This window comes from Cervus elaphus, chromosome 9 (assembly GCF_910594005.1).
Source record: "Cervus elaphus chromosome 9, mCerEla1.1, whole genome shotgun sequence".
Taxonomy (NCBI): Eukaryota; Metazoa; Chordata; class Mammalia; order Artiodactyla; family Cervidae; genus Cervus; species Cervus elaphus.
In genome coordinates, this window is record NC_057823.1 from 21087054 (window position 1) to 21103107 (window position 16054).

Here is a 16054-nt window from a genome sequence, read left to right on the forward strand (position 1 = left end):
GGGCTGATAGCATCCAGTGGATGGGGAGCCAGACATCCTGCCGAAAAGTCTACGGCACCCAGAAGCCCTGAACTTGGAAGAACGGACCGGCCCCAAGTGTTCAGAGGCAGGAAAAACCCTCAGGCAGGGTGGGAAGACCACCGGAGCAGGTGAGAGTGGGGGTGGGGCCATCTGAGAGGTCACGTAGGGCAAGGTTGAGACAAGTGAATCTTCTAAACCCACTGCAAGGAAACAGGAGGGGCAGGGCATGCCCCCAAAGGAGGTCTGTGCATGGTTCTAAGCCCATGTGAGTGGCAGTCTCTGTGTCCTGTGAGTGAGAGAGAGAGAGAGAGAGAGAGAGTGTGTGTGTGTGTGTGTGTGTGTGTGTGTGTGTGTGGCATGCACTGCTGAAAACCCCAGCCCTGGGTTCTACGAGGGCAGCTCTTGTTTATGTTCCGTTCTCTGGTGGGCCAGTGCCTTGTGGTTGGATCTGGGTGGGAGACAGGGAGGCTGTGGTCCCAGGAGGTCCCCCCTCCACACACACACAAGGCAGCCAAGCTTCAGGGACCACAGGCCCAAGCACCAAAGCTGATTTTCCTGCTGTGTGTCCTGGGCTGAGCAACTTCCCTCTCTGAGGCTCAGGGCCTTCTAGGATGGGGAAACTGAGGCTCAGCTTCCTCGGCTGCTGGGAACTCTGGCCTCTCTGCCACAGCCGCCAGGCTGAGTCAGCCTGAATGATGTAGGAATCCACCACCCCAAACCTCAGAGTCAAAAGACTGCGGGGGTGGGTGGGGACCCCAGCCAGCCAGCATGCTCTGAAACTGCCTTCCAAGCTGACCACCCACGGTCTGGGGCCTGGCCTTCAAGCGCTGCTCTTGGGCTTTCCTGGAAGTCCTGCCTATTAGCTGACTCCAGTGGGTCCAGCTGCCACAACGGCAAAAAAAAAGACTGGAAAGCAGGGAGCTGGGGATGTCCCTGCCCAGCCAGGTGAGCCTCTCTGGGTGGAGCATCTGATCTGAGTCTCCCAGCATCGGAATGGGGATTGGGTCTGCGAAGGACGCCATGTTTAGGTTCTAGAAGGTGGTCCTTAGTGCAGCAGGGAGGCGGCCAGTCTAGGAGACACACAGAAAGGAGAGAGTGGGGCTATTATTTTGAGAACCCCAGTCTAGAGTGGGAGGATGGAAGAGATGGGACTGGGCCTTAGACAAACTGGGCAAAGGGGCAATTGTGCCTTAGAGACATTCCCCTGCCACCCAGTCTGAAGGGAAGAAGGGTAGGAGTCCACTCCATCTGGTCTCCCGTGAGCCAGGCCTGGGCTTGCAGCAGCCACTCTCTTGCCCGCCCTCCTCAGCCCATGTGACCAGCAGACCCCTCTCTGCCTGCTAGGAACCCAACACCCTGTGCCCATTCTGGGCGTGCCAAGCATCAAGGTGACACCGTGGGCAAACCTAAACACCGCATCACGCTTTTTCCATCCTCCACGGGGGCTCCTGGAAAATTCTCCCTCGAGCTCTGGCCAAAGGCTTTACGGCCCCAGGACCTAGGTCCCTGGGGACCCAGCTGTGCCCCAGCAGGCGCCAGTTTTGGGCTAGATGGGGTTGGCACCTGCCCCAGACCTATCCCCCGCTGGGAGATGGGCAGCGTGGATATTCTTAGCTAGTGAAAGGAGATAGTGGCTCCGAGTTCACCCTGGTGGGAGCTGACCAGGCCTGAAGAGGTCTGTTGGGTGAGGGAGATTTGGACCACTTGGACCTCAGTTTTTCCATCTGCACTGTGGCTCAATCATTCCTACCCAGAAGGACACCTTGCCGGGGAGTAGGCTAGGACTCACCTGGAAGAGGCAAGAGAGCCTGTAGAGAGATGCGAAAGAAGATCCCTGTGGTCATCCCCCCACTCAGCCCCTCTTTCCTTTCTGTACGCCTGAAAAAAGCCGTCTTTCTTTCCCCGGGGCCAAAGCAAATGGGATCCTCCCACCATAGAGCAGGTGGTACCGTCCCCCTCTTCCCAATGGAGATGGTGTCTCCTCCCCGTAGGCCCTCATGCCGAAGAGCCGAATCACAACCCCGGCTGGATTTTCCACACTTTATCTTGGTACAGTTAACGCGAGAGTCCTGAGCCCTGGACGGCATCTCCTGCGCGTGGGTAGTCTGTCGCAGGGCTTGCCAGGAGGGACCGTGGGTGCCGTCGGAGCGGGGGCCGTGGCCGCCGTCTCTCCGGGCCGGCTGAGGTAGGGTCACACGCAGGCGCACTCGCGCGCCGACAGCTCGTGGACCGTGTGGTAGCGACTGTGCGTGTCCAGAAACGACACTTCGTCCTCGTAGGCCGTCGGGCGGCAGCAGGGCTGAGCGCGCACCCGCTCGCGCCGCACTCGCCGCCGCTGGCGCAGGCGTCGCAGCCCCAGGTCGTAGACGCGCGCGGCCGCCTCGCACGCGCCTGCGCAGTAGCGGAACAGCACTGTCTCTTCGGACGCGTAGCCCAGGCCCAGCTCGCTCACGCGCACCTCGAGCTCGCGCAGCCCGCACGGCCGTGTCCCCGATCGCGCACGCGCGCGTCGCCGCCGGGGCCCAGCCCGACGGCGCGGACCAGGGGACCGCCCGGCCCAAGGCGTCAGTTCTCGAAGCTCCACCGCATCCGGGGCGCCCTGCAGCAGTGCACGGTCTGCGAGGGGATAGAGAAGGGCCGGGGAGTCAGTGGGTGGATGCATGGGAAGGAGCGCCATATCTACGCTGTTCCTCTGCGAAAAGGGACCTGGTGGTGACTCAGGTGCTAGTGCACCCTCTCCTGACCACATCTTATCTTGCTCCCTGATTCCGGCTCATGCACCCTTTCTGGGGGGCGTGTGTGTAAGGAGAGGGTTGCATATCCAGGCCCCCAGGCTGGGTCCCTAAGGCTACCAGCACTCTTCTCTGGAGCCTACACCTAAGATGGACTGCCCAGAACCATTTCCTGTACCACATACCAGTCTGCCCCAACTTGAGCTGAGCCGACCCGGTGTCTGTCTCCCTGTGGGCACACCCCTCCACCACTCTCTGTGGACCCCATCCCTATGCAGGGCAGCACTGGAAATTCCTCCCTTGTTCACTGAGCTGCTCTCACCTCACTGGAGAAAAAAAAGGAGGGGGGGGGGGGTGGTCGCTCAGCAGGGGGTGTAGTGAACCAAATCCCTGTCCCTCCTGGGCCCCAGCTGTCCCCACCCCATGCTGTTTGCCCCAGGACACTGGCACATCCTCTCTGAGCAGTGTTGGGGGCCTGCTTCCCACACCCCAACCCCCCACTCTGGTTGAGCTTTCATGGGTCTCTCACTCCGTCTCTGGGATCCCCACCCAAACCTCTGCATATTCTCTGAACCTCTGGCCTGTTCACAACGCCTCCCCTCCCCGCATCCCTCCTGCTCCACCGTGTACTCAGTTTCCCCTTTCACCACACCAGATCAGGTGTGTGAGCTTCTCAAAATGCACAGGGGAGCAGCAGCCACTGAGAACTGTGTGTTGGCCCTACCACATGGGGTGACCGCAGCTGCTGTCAGGGGCTCCCCCATGTTACCAGTGAGGGAACGGGGCATCCAGAGGGGCAAAGAGGTGCCTAAGACCACACCACTGGCAGGTGGCAGAGAGAAAACCAAACAGTCTTCCCACTTCCATTCCGTGCCCAAGTTTGGTGCACATCCAACCCTCTTCTCCCACAACTGCCTGGAGGCGCCCTGAGCCACAGATTCCCAGGGCTCCACGGCCTAAATTTATTTCCCAAGCGGCTGGTCCTGCCCCAGTGCTCCTCAGCCCCAGGAGAGAAGTGTAGACATCGGAATGGCAGGCAGCGCTGAACTGACACTGGGTCTGCAGACGGGGCTCCCAGCCCCTGAGCAGGTGGCAGTCACTCTTGTGGTTGAGAGAGGAAATCCTGAGTTTAAGCTCCCACCTGCCCCCAAGGCTGGCGCACCTGGCTGTCAAAAGAAAGCTTCCTGGGAGGCCCAAGGGGGAAGGGCTGTCTGTCACCCTGGGAGCTGTCTATTCCCATAGGGGGTCTCAAGAGCAGACAAGCCCCGGTTCTGAGCCTTGCTCTGCCCACTCGGAGCCTTGTAGTTTCAGGCAGATGACAGCCCTACTTTCGTTGCACCCGTTGTACCCTGCTGTACCCTACTTTCATTGTTTGCTCAGTGAGACTTGCAGAGTCCCTACTTTGGCTGGGGCTGGGAGGGTAGAAATGGGGGGCCACCCAACAGCATCTTCTGGGAGATGGGTCGGAGTAGGGTGGCAAGCACTGCTTGCTCTGGGATCAGGGTGAGCCTAGCTCACTAACGATGCCTAAAATTCCACCAGTGTGCCCACCCCAAAGATGTGTGTCTAGAGTTAATTCATGGGATTGTCAGGTTAAGATACAGATCCCCGGTTCAGTGTGAATTTCAGATAAACAATAATCTTCTAGTATATCTGTCCTTCCAGCAGGCCTGGCCACGTGCACAGGGTCTGGAATACAAGGAGATGATGCCCACACCTCCCTGGCCCAAGCCTGAGATTCCTCCATCAGTGCATTAATCCCAGAACCTAGAACACTGGGACTCTGGGGTATGGAAATCCATGTCCTTCCTCCAGTAGGGCTGGATCCAGGGACAGGATGCAGGGCAGGCAGGACCCGCCAGTAGGCCGAGATCCTCCCTGGTGCCTGAAATTCCACCACTGGGCCTTTGCCCCCAGGGCCTGGAGCACTAGCTTTGGGGAGCCTGGGTCTCTGGGACCCAGTGTCCTGGGAAGGATTTAGCAGCCTGAAGGGTGGAGTGGTGGGGGCGGAAGTGGAGCTTGCGCCGGAGGCCACCCTTGTCCATTGTGAAGACAAGAAAGAAGGATTGTGTGGGCCGGCAGGGCGGGTGCAGACTTGCACACAGGCGTGCACGCACCCCCTACCCACGGGGGTCCACGCACACTCCCCTGCCTACACCTAACCCCCATCCACCCACATGGATGCACGTGTGGACACACCCATGCACGCACTAAGTCAGGGCCCATGCATGGCTCCGGCCCCACAGAACCTGCCCGGCAGGCATCAGGGGCGAGTGGGGAGCTGGACCATACAGCCACATGGTTGGCATTTCCACTTTTCTACCTCCTGACCTTTTCCCACATCGTTCTCGCCCATCCTCTGTTCCTCTATGTCTGTCTTTCTCCCCGTTTCTAGGACTTGTCCTATTTCTAGGTCTCTGCCTCCCCTGTCCCCACCCCCGGCAGGTCACTAGGGCCTCGGGTCCAGCCTCCCTCTTCCTCCACCCCCCACTGCGCTGCAGGGGCCGCCCGGGCCGAATGCCCAGGTCTAATCTCCATCTGGCCCCCGGGCCCCTCAGGGCTAGAGCCTAATTCCTTGTGACAGCTGAGCCAAGGGACCCCAGTTCTCAGCAACCATCCCCTCTGACACCCCTGCCAGGCCGTTGAGGGGATTTGCACCCTCCCTCCACCCCATAAAATAAGCCTCTGTGGCCCCGCTCCACTGTGTACAACATTCCACCATTATGGTCGCTGCGATGTTGGGGGTATCTGACTCAAGACAGGGGGCGGGGGAGGGCTTACACTGGGCCAGACGGGCGATTCGGGCGTCCAGGGTGCGAGGCGGCCGGCGCAAGGGGGCCAGCGCAGGTCCGAGGCGGTGGCCGAGGAGCAGGCCCTCCCGACACATCCAGATGGAGAGCACGGAGCTGCAGAGCACCGAGGCCAGGGCCGCTGCCTTCCAGCGCTGCATCCTCAGCCTGCGTCCACGGGATGGTCAGCCACACGGCCTCCGTCGTCTGTCTGTCAGGCAACAAACGAACGGGCACAGGGTGCTGGACCAGCTAGTGGGGTACAGTGGGGCCCCTGAATTTGAACCACTCCCGTTTAATGACCAATAATAATATAGAAGTGATTCATCTAGGAACCACTGAACAAGGTTGTGGGAAATGCTGCCAAGGAGGAGGTGGGCACTGTGCCAGGGGTAACCTGGGAACCGCCCCCATCTGGGCGTCCCAGGGTGCTTTCCTGAGGATTGAGGAAAGTTGAGACTTGAGCAAAGGTAGGAGCTAGCCAGGCAGAAGAGAATGGCATCTCAGGCAGGGGCAACAGCCGGTGCAAAGGTCCTGAGGCGTGACCCGGGGTGGCCAATCCAGCCAGGAGGCTGCCGTGGCTGGAACCCAGGGAGTCTGGGGAAGAGTGGAAGGTGAGGACATCCCCAGCAGGGGGCACTGTGGGACAAGGGTAGTGAGGAGAGGTGGTGCTTAGAATAGGTACAGTCTGGGAGGCTGGAGCCCTCCCGTTGAGCCATATTAATGTCCCTGGAAGTGACTTTCCGCCCTGCTCTGGGCCTAGATTCCCTGCCCCCGCCCCCCAGACAAATAGATGCCCAGAAGTGGGCAGCAATGGACCAAAACTGCCCTCAACCCACCTCCAGGCCTTTGTACAAGTGAGTCCTTCCATCCAGAACATTCTCTTCTCCACTGCCGCCCACTCCCATTCCACTTTCGGTCCTAGCTTAGACGGTGCCTCCCCCAGGAAGCTCGCCCTGATTGCTCCTCCTCCCCAGCCCCAGGCCCGTGCAAGGGCACTGTCTGGGTCCCCACAACGTCTAAGCTTCCCCTACTGGGGCACCGATTACTCAGTGTTGTGGTTGCCTAGTCGCGTCATGCTCACAGTAGATGTTTAATAACTCCTGCGTACCCCTACACCCCCACCCTGTCTGAGAAGCTCCCCGCCACTGAGCGGCCTCCAGCCCGCGTTTACATTACCCCGCCGGCCGCCCGGCGCGGGGCCTGGCGGCCGGCCCGGTGTAAACATTTACACGGAGCGATGAAAGCCGGGCTGGACGACGGTCAGCGCCCCGGCTCAGCGACGGGGTGCTGGGCGCGCCTCGGGCCGCACAGGCTGACCTGCGCGCTGCCCAGAGCAGTTCATTGCGTGCTATTTGCATTTTATTTGCGTGTGATGTGCCTGTGTCGGCGGAGGGGGGCGGGGCGTGGTTAAGAGCAGTAAGTTTGGAACCGCCTCACCCCCCGCCCCAAGGATGCACCCGCACAGGACCGGCACCAGACAGTAAGTAACGGAGAACGCTTGTTAACCCCCTGTTGTGTACCAGAACCGGTGCTGAGCTCAGGAAGGAGGCATTGTAACCTCCATTTTATAAATGAAGAAACAGGCACGAAAGAGAGGCTTGGTCAAGGGCACAGCTCGGAAAGGATCTAGAGACTCATACCCGGATTCTTTGTCACAGTGCTCCAAGTGGGCGGAGCAAATGCTCTGGAGTTATTCTGAGGACCTGCCACTGTTGGTGGTATTGGATTTTTTTTTTTTTTTTTTTTTGCATGAGGCATGCAGGATCTTCTCCAGCCAAGTGATGGAACAGGTGCCCCCGGCATTGGGAGCGCAGAGTCTTAACCACTGGACTCCTAGGGAAGTCCGTGGTGGTATTTGATACTGCTGTTATTATTACTGTGGTGATAATGTTATTACTGTCAGTGGGGTGATGGATAATGAGGGCCCCAACCTGGGGCCATGTAAACAAACCCTGGGCCAGCCTGGAGTGCTGTGGACACAGCAAGGGCGAAGGCCCTAGGGCAGGGCCATGCTTGGCTGATTGAAGGAATCATCAAGACAACCCCATGTCGCTGGAGCAAAGTGAGCAAGGGGAGGGGAAGGCAGGGAGGTGAGGAGCACAGGTCGTGCGGGTCATGCAGCCCTGGGGGTTGGGAGGAGACTTCATTCTCAACGTTGTGCAGCAAACAGGTCAGTCTTGGCATTTGTCAAGTGCCCAAACCCACCGCCTTTACTCTTAATGAGCCCCTACTTGATGCCAGATCCCACTGTACAAATTTAATGCATATTATTAAGTCATTTTAACTTCACAAGAGTCCTTATTCCCATTTTACAGATGCAAAAACTGAGGCCCCGAGTGGCAAAGTGACCTGCCTGGGGCCACAGAGCTAAGAGGAGAACTCTGGTGGCCTCACCCACCCTGGCAGGGAGGAGACAGGGAAACCCCCCAGGTGCAAGACCTCTGGTCGTCACACCCGTCTTGGAGTGGCGTGCCTCAGTTTCCCTGTTAGATTGGAACAAGGTCCCTGTACAGCACTAGTATAAAACGGGGCGCTGAAAGGATAGATGGGTCTCCAGCCCCGAGATGGCCCAGCCACAGGAGCTCCTGGTGGCCTTGGAGCTGCAGACCTCCTGGAGCTCTGAGGGGGATGGGAAGGCAGGGGACCGCTGGTGGAGGGGACCTGGCAGGCACAGCTGATAAGCATCTGCAACAATGGGCTTTCTGTACGGGGGTCACCCAACTGGTTTGTCTCTGGCATGGACCTGATGGGGAGCGGGTGTGGCGGAGGGCATGGAGGAGACCAGGTGTGCATGATCTGTGTGCATGTGTCATGGGGAAGGTGGGCACTCACACAGCACACTTGGGGGTTCATATTCACACCCAGCCTTCCCAGACTCACACACACTGACTCACTCAGCACACGTGTGTGCGCACACACACACACACACTCTCTCTCATGTGTGCCCAATCACTGTTGCACGCACACTTTCAGACACTGCCCAGCTCACACATTCCGACATGCTCAGATGCCTGTCAGCTCCTGCTGACACACTCAGTGGTCTCACTCACCCTCAAACAGAATTCCACTCACATGCTTGAACACAGCCACACACTCAGGTGTTTTCCCACCTAGAACATGACCACGCACTCAAACATCATCACACCCTCACACCTGAACATCACTGCACTCACATGCTAGTGTGTTCCGTACTCTCACATGTACGCATTTTACTCACAAACATAGCATTCAAGCGCTACCACTCACTAGTATTTGCACACATGTACACACATCCTGATTTGCCCTTGGGAGCTCCCCTGATCACACCCCTTACACTCTCTCATGCCCATGGGAGCTCTCACACACCCTTGAGACTCACACTCCCACACAAATCAAGCATCTGCACACTCACATACTGTCTCTTGCACGCTGACACAGAGAATGGGCACGCCACACACGTGCCGCCTCCAAGCCATCCCTTGAGGACTTGTGCGTGCACAGGCATGCCTGTTATCACCTGCATCCTACACTCCAGCCACACTCGTGCAAGCAGGCGTGCAGACACAAACATCCTGCCAGCGCTGGGGGCCCTTGTCTGCAGATTGCAGGCGGCACCGAGCGGTGGAGCCACAGGAGGCTGCGAGTGGGAAGAGGGGAGTGTGGGAGCAGAATGCCCCAGAGGAAAGGGCCTGCTCTGCCCACACCTGCTGGCATTTCAAGTGTCACCCATCTGCCAGACAGGACCTGGTCCAGGGTCCCCTCTCAAGCCAACAATGTCCAGACCCTGGAGAATCCTCATTGCCTAAGGAAGGGGGCACCTCCCTTCATGGGGGTCAGGTCAGTCTGAACTACAGCAAGGATGACCTCTGGAATGACCTCAACTTCTAGCTGGAGGCCACAGAGTCCCCAGCACTGGGAGGGAGGGGAAACTGAGGCTCAGAGGGGGTGATGAACAGCCCGTAGACACACAGCCAGCTGGATCTTTCCAGTTATCCAAGGAGCAGACAATTAGGGTGAGGGTGTGGGGGTATTCCTGGCAGCTTCTTTGATGGTGCCAGGAAACACTGTTCGTTATCTTGATGTCCCGGCAACGCTCCAAGTTTCCACCTTTCCACAGAGCTTCCCAGGGAACACCCACCAGGCATACCTGTTCCCAGGGTCACCAGCCTTCAGCCTGCGGAGCCGCTGGCATCAGGGAGGAACCTGCTTCATGCTTGTTCCCAGGGAGAGGTTGGAGGGGAGGGGAACCCTCCGCCCACCCACTCATCTCTCCAGTCTGGGAGAGGCATGCCTGTCTCCATCAAGCAAACTCCTACTCATCCTTCAAAGTCCCAGCTCCTATAGCCCCCTCCTCCCGAAAGCCATGCCTGCTCCCTATCTTGACCGTCCCCCCACAGCTGCAGGGTCCTCCCTCTTGCCCAGCTCTGCCAGCATAGTATGTGGATCCTTATCTGTCTTTGCGGGACAGGTGGAGTTTCTGGAGGGACAGCCTGGGCTGGGTCCCCTCAAAGCAAAGACGGACATTGAGAATTCCATCCACACTCACCAGGCTTTTGCCCATGGGGTGCCTCCCTCCACTAACACTGTTCTCCCTTTGCACCTCACTCCTAGATCTGCCTCTGGTCCTCCTGTATCCCTGTTTCCCCAACTTCAGAAAGGGTCTGAGGAGGTCCGTCCCACACTATAGGAATGACCGGGTTGCACGTGGGGCTGTCATTGCCACCCACGGGCAGAACAAGCCAGGCTGGGAAGCCATGTGGGCAGTAGTAGGGGTGGCCACACCTGCTGGCCAGCCCCTGGAGAAGGGTGTGTCTGGATGCTGCGGCACCTGGGGTCCAGACAGCTGAACTCGCATCCATGTTCTGCCTCTTCCTGGCTGGATCACATGGCAAGGAAGCTGTGTGGCAAGCACACAGCTCCTCCCCTGGCAAGCTCCTCCCCCTCTCTGAGCCCCAGTTTCCCATCTGTACAATGGGCTGCCCAGGACACCTCCTCATCTGGAGGGCCATTTTTGTTCAGTGAAGTCCTGCAGGTCTGGCTGACGGCAGCAGCAGGGCCCGGGTGTCAGACACGGGTGCTTGCATGCCCTTCTCTGTCTCCTCCATCAATCCTCCAGCTCTGGGGCTGGCAGCTGGGCCCATTCCCCGGGCAGCCTTGCTCATTTCGTTTACCCCAGATGGCCCCTGGGGGTTCCCTAGGGAACCACTGATGGGGAAACTGAGGCCCCATTTCATGATGGGGAAACGGGTGGGACTTGGGCCTCTCTCAAGACAAGATTCAATGGTTCTGCAAAACGAGAAACAAATTCCACAGCCCACAAAAATGTGCCCCCTCCCTCGGAGGGCCCCAGGGCCCAGCTCCACCCTGTGGTGGGGATGGGGAGGCCGGGGCAGGCGCAAGCCAGCGTCGCACATCTGCGGGTAAACCAGGAACATCTGGCTAGCACAGCTGGTTCCGATGTCGCGTCTGTGGGGGTCAGGGGCCAGCCTGTGGGGCGGCCTCCTGGGAGGATGCAGGCACAGACGCCCCCTGCAGAACCTTCCAGGCCTGGCCAGAGGTGGGAGCCCCACCTCTCCTCTTTTTCCTCCAACCCAGAAGCTGCCTGCTGCCCGATTGCTAGAACCATCGCTGGCTCCCTGCTACTCTGAGAATCAAGTCTTGGGTCCTGAGCGTATCTTAAGGGGCTCTGGGTCTGTCTTCACCAAAGTGAGGCTGAGGAGTCGACTTCTGGGGAGGACTTCTGTGTTGTTGCTTTGTGATAATAGTATTAAAGAAAAATAGCTCATACTAACACTAGTGAACAACACCATCGCTGCTGTTCTAAGCGCTTTACCTCTAGTGACTCGCAGAATGGTGTGGACCATTTTATCCCCATTATCTATTTCTGTATACAGAAAAAGAAGTCCAAAAGACTGAAGTGTCTTCCTCAGGGTCAAACAGAGCATGAATGAATGGCCAAGCTAGAATGTGAACTCAGGCGGTTGGGCAAACTCCTACTCATCCTTCAAAGCCCCAGTCTCAGTGCCCTCTGTTCCACATTCTTGAACACTGTACCATATGGCCTTCCTCATAACCGCAAGAGCAAGAATAATAACATTAACACCTGGCAGTGTTGGCTATTCCATTTATTTAGTGCCGAGCCCTCTGCTGAGTGCTTTCCACAAGTTTATTTCTCCCTCCACAGTCCCTGGAAAAGATGTTGTTCTTATTATTAGCACCATTTACCACGTGGAAACTGAGGCTTGGAGAGGTAAAGTGACTTGCCCAAGATCACACAGAAATTAAGTGGCTGAGCTGCAGTTGAACCGGGGTCTGACTCTAAACTTGTTCTCTCAATGTCTCCACAACCCCTGTAACAAGGGTGATGCCGGGGGTGGACGGAGAGAAGCAAGGTCTTGCTGTTTATGAGGGGCTGAGGTCCAGGGAAGGAGAAAATTTTCTCAAAGACACACAGCAGAGCAGAACTAGCAAGTAAACAGAAGACCCACATGGCAGGAAGCCCGTGTGCCAGGCGGTTCTGCCCCCAACACATTCACTCAACATTTACGGAGTGTCTACTAGGTGCTGGGCCAGCCAGGGAACATAGGACAGCCACGGCCAACCTGGGACTCCACCCTTGCCAAGCTCAGACCACCCATTAAGGGAAATGGATAATAAAAAAGACAGAAAGGTATTTTAGGGAATTCCCTGGCAGTCCAGTGCTTAGGACTTTGCGCTTTTACTGCTGGGGCCCCAGGTTTGATCCCTGGTTGGGGAACCAAGATCTCACAAGCTGTGTGGCTAGAAAAGTAAGAGAGAAAGGAGGAAAGGAGGGAGAGAGAGAGAAAGAAGAAAACAGTAGAAACTAACACAATGACATCATAAAGCAATTATACTCCAGTTAAAAAATAAAAGAAAAAAATAAAATTAAAGCCCAATAAAAAAAAAGAAAGATAGGGTAATTTAGAGGTTGTCAGTGCAACAACAGCCCCCAAATAAAACAAGGTGAAGCAATAGTAACCAGGGTTGCTTTTAGGCTGAGTGGTCAAGGAGGGCTTCTCGGAGGAGGCAGGATTTGTGCTGAGCCCATGTGAAGATGTAGGAACAGTGTTCTAGGCAGAGAGACCTGCATGAGCAAAGGCTCAGAGATAGGATGATAGCTTTTCTAAGGGACCGGGGCGACCAGAGCAAACTTAGCCAGGGAACAGCACAAGGAGATGAGGAGAGATGGGGGGTGTCCTATTCCCCATCAGTGCCCACTTCTTATACCAGCCACTGTGCAGGCGTTTTCTTGGGGAGACTGGGCCAGGGAGCGTGTGTGTGGTGGGGCCGCCTGCTTTTCAGACCCGCTGTTTCTGTCCTGGTCCTCTGCGGCTGGCCCATAAAATTCCCACCTCGACCATACCAGGCTGGTCTGGCTTAGCCAAGCTGGCCTGGGACAGGCCTTACAGGCATCTGGGGCAGGCGTTGCGGGGGGACCTCCCTGGGGGAGAATAACAGGATCAACCTAATGAGGCCTGGCACTGGCACGGCTGAGCAGCTGGCATGGGGCCCAGTGGGTGGCGCGAGGGATGTGGGTCCTCCAGGAGTAGCCAGGGGGATGCCACACAAACCTGGCCTTGTGACAGAAAGGGAAACCAAGGCACAGACCTCTGACGTGTCGCAAACTCTAACACAGGTGTCCTGGGAACCAGGGGACCCGAGTCACCTTTTCCATGTCCCCAAGTTCAAATTCTGCCTTGGGATCCTCACATACTGAGCTCTTTAGGCACGGATGGTGGGGCCCTTGCTCTGGGCTCTGTTTCCCCCGCTGGGAAGTGAGGGCCACTGCTGGATTTCTTCCAGGGCCAGACAAAGCCTGAGTCCTCTGGGATTGGAAGGGAAGATCTTTCTGCTCCTGAACACTGATGCCAAAGTGTCCCAGACCCTACTCAGGCTTCCTTGGTGGCCCTTACACACCCTGAAAGTCCAGGAGGCTGGATGGATGTTTTGAGAGCCTCAGGTCTGCCCCCCACCCTCCCCCTCATGAGTGCAGCAAGCACCAGGCCTGTCTTATTTTCTGCTTCATCCTGGTGCATAGCTTGGCACATGGTAGCTTAGGGCTCAGAATTAATTACATGGCACATAAGGAAAGATCTCTCCAGCTTGCCCAGCCTCAGTTTTCTCAGATATGAAATGGGGAGAACCAGCCTCCCACTGTGCCTGCTCAGTTGATGCTCATTGGGCAGAGGGAAGATCCTGTCTCCCCTCGTGGGCCTTGAGATCTAGACTCCCCTACCCCACCTTGGGGGACCAGGAAAGCTGCATCTGCAGAAGAATCCCAGAACCTCTCAGCAAAGATGGATGCACCCAATGATGCCAGATGCATTAAAGGACCTGTTCTCTCTGTGTCTCCAGCTCCCATCTCCAGGAATCTGTCCTTGAAGGCCCCAGCCCAGTTCTCTGTCAGCCTTTCAGAACAATCTCTCCCTCCCACACTCAGGCCGCCTGGATTTTCCAAAACCACTCATGCACTTTCCTGCCTCCAGATCTTTGCATATACAGTTTCTACTACCTGGATGTTTTGACTGGTCCCACTTAGAAAACTCCTACTCCTCCTGTACAGCCCCAACCCCAATGTCTCTCCTCTAGGAAGTCTCCCCTGACCCTCCTACCCGGAGGGAGTGCCTTTGCTCCCCACTCTGGCCTCCACCTTGGATTTAAGTTTGTCTTCCTGGAAGGACAAAGCCCAGGAGCCTGACCCCAAACAGAGTCAGCTGCACCGTGGCAGTCCAATACGTGTTGGTGGAAATGATTTCTTGGTTGTATTCTTTGCCTGGCTGCAAACTGTTTGGTTCCCTCTCTTGTCCCAGACTCTTGAAAGCTGTATCCATTTCTCACCCCCTGAAAACTGAGGCCTATCACCTGAGGGACAAGCCGTGATGGTAGAACTCCAGACACTGTGCCCAACTGTCGGGAGGCGTGATTCGGTTTCTCCCCTGCACCTTTGGAACTAGCTCTTCGCAGCTGTGTGGGAGTGGGCTGTAAGGCCTGGGAGTGGCTGTGGAACCTCAAACCTAAGCAGTCCTAGAATGAAGGGTGTGGGGAGGGGTGTCTGCCTAGATCAGTCATGCCTTTTTAGGGCTTCCTCAGCCCGGGGCTCTTTTAAAGACAGACAAAGAGTGTCATGGAACAGACAGAAAAGGATGTTGGACACGGTGGGCAGGCAGGAGTGAGGAAAATCAGGGGTCTGGTGTTCCATGCCCCCCACATAGGCCCTAGTTCTACTCCCCAGATCTGGGCTGCTGGCCTCAGCCTTGCAGGTAACCAAAGGCCCACTGACCCAGGCCAGTCGCACCGTGATATATGTATGCTGGTGCTTCCTGGGGAGAGGACTGTGGTGACACCCACCCCAGGAGAGAAGCCACTTCTGTCTCTGTCCCAGCCCACATCTGCCCACTGTCTGCAGGCCCCTCCGCTTAAAGACTGTAAACTGACAAACCACATTTTCTGGGAGAATTTTGGGATCATCCTGAGTAAGAGATGCCTTTACTAAAAAGAGGAAGGACGACCGCCCTTTCTTCTTCAAATTTGGTCTTTGCCCTTAAGGGACCCCCCCCCCAAATGGTTTCGCGCCCTCTTGCGGCTGCATTAAGGCTCCAGGAGCCGAGAGAGCTGGGCCCTTACCGGAGGACACCGTGTCCCCGGCGGCAGCGGCGGCGGCGCGCAGGGAACGCGGCTGGAACGCGCCACTGACAGATGTTTACTTCTGCGGGCAGCTGGGCCGCGACGGCAGCCCCCCACTCAGGGTCCGCGGGATCCGGTTGTCCCCCGCGGCCCCCTTGTAGACCACAAGACCGAAGGGGTGTCTGGGTCTCGCCCACCTAAAGGCTGGGGAGTGGTGTCCGGCTGCTCCTGTTTCCATCCCCTCTCCAGAAGCATACAAGAGGGTCCGAGGAGGCAGAAGCGCGCCCGCCCCGTCGGACAGGGACCACCCCCTCCCCTGGCCAGACCCTAGCTTAGAGAGGCGCTTACATCGCCCTCCCGACCCCCTGCCACGCACGGACCTGTCGCCTCTTGACCCCACCCTCATACACACGCTTGTTCTTGGCTCAAGGCGGGAAGCTACTGGTCTACCGGGAGTCCCTGGACGCCCCCGCAACCTCCGTCCATGGGGGCCATTCCTTCCCCCGCGCCAGTCCTCTGCGGGCCCCGCTTCTGCCCTTGCTTACCTGCTCCGGGCGCCCTACTAGCCGTCAGTGGCGGCCGCGCCTGCCGCCCGCGCCGGCCCCAGCCCCTGCCCCTGCCACCGCGACCGCCATCCGGGCCGCTTGGGCCCGCGGCGCCCGGGGGGGCCCGGGCCGGAGGGGGCGGCCGCGGGGGGGGCGCGGCGCGGGCCGGCCCATGGGGCCCCCCCGGGCTCGCTCAGCCGCGGGCTGCGGCCATCCCAGCCCGGCGGAGGCTGGGGCTGAGGGGGTGCCCTGGACGGCCTGCGGCTCGGAGGGCGCGGGGCGCAGGGGCGCACAGACGGCGCGGGCGGCCTCGGTGCGTGGCGCTGGGCTCCGAGGCGGC

General features: G+C 58.0%; 1 protein-coding gene across 2 annotated transcripts; it reads right to left on the minus strand.

Moving 5' to 3' along the window:
- Nucleotides 1-2047: 2047 nt before the first annotated feature.
- Nucleotides 2048-15853, minus strand: NRTN (neurturin). Of its 2 annotated transcripts, none has more exons than XM_043911840.1 (3): nucleotides 15715-15853; nucleotides 5535-5753; nucleotides 2048-2637 (listed from the first exon to the last, which is right to left on the minus strand). In XM_043911840.1, exons 2-3 carry the CDS (start codon nucleotides 5701-5703, stop codon nucleotides 2213-2215), a joined length of 594 nt encoding a protein of 197 aa, XP_043767775.1. In that variant the 5' UTR covers nucleotides 5704-5753; nucleotides 15715-15853; the 3' UTR covers nucleotides 2048-2212. The 2 variants fall into 2 exon arrangements, with proteins under 2 accessions (XP_043767775.1, XP_043767776.1); XM_043911841.1 differs by lacking the exon at nucleotides 15715-15853 and adding an exon at nucleotides 6382-7127.
- Nucleotides 15854-16054: the final 201 nt, after the last annotated feature.

What these genes read in the sequence shown, in the direction of transcription:
- NRTN (XM_043911840.1), bottom strand. Translation starts at nt 5,703, where the DNA reads ATGCAGCGCTGGAAGGCAGCGGCCCTGGCCTCGGTGCTCTGCAGCTCC. An exon ending in AATCGCCCGTCTGGCCCAGT is followed by an intron (nt 2,638 to 5,534) that starts GTAAGCCCTCCC and finishes ATCCCCTCGCAG; the next exon opens with ACCGTGCACTGCTGCAGGGC.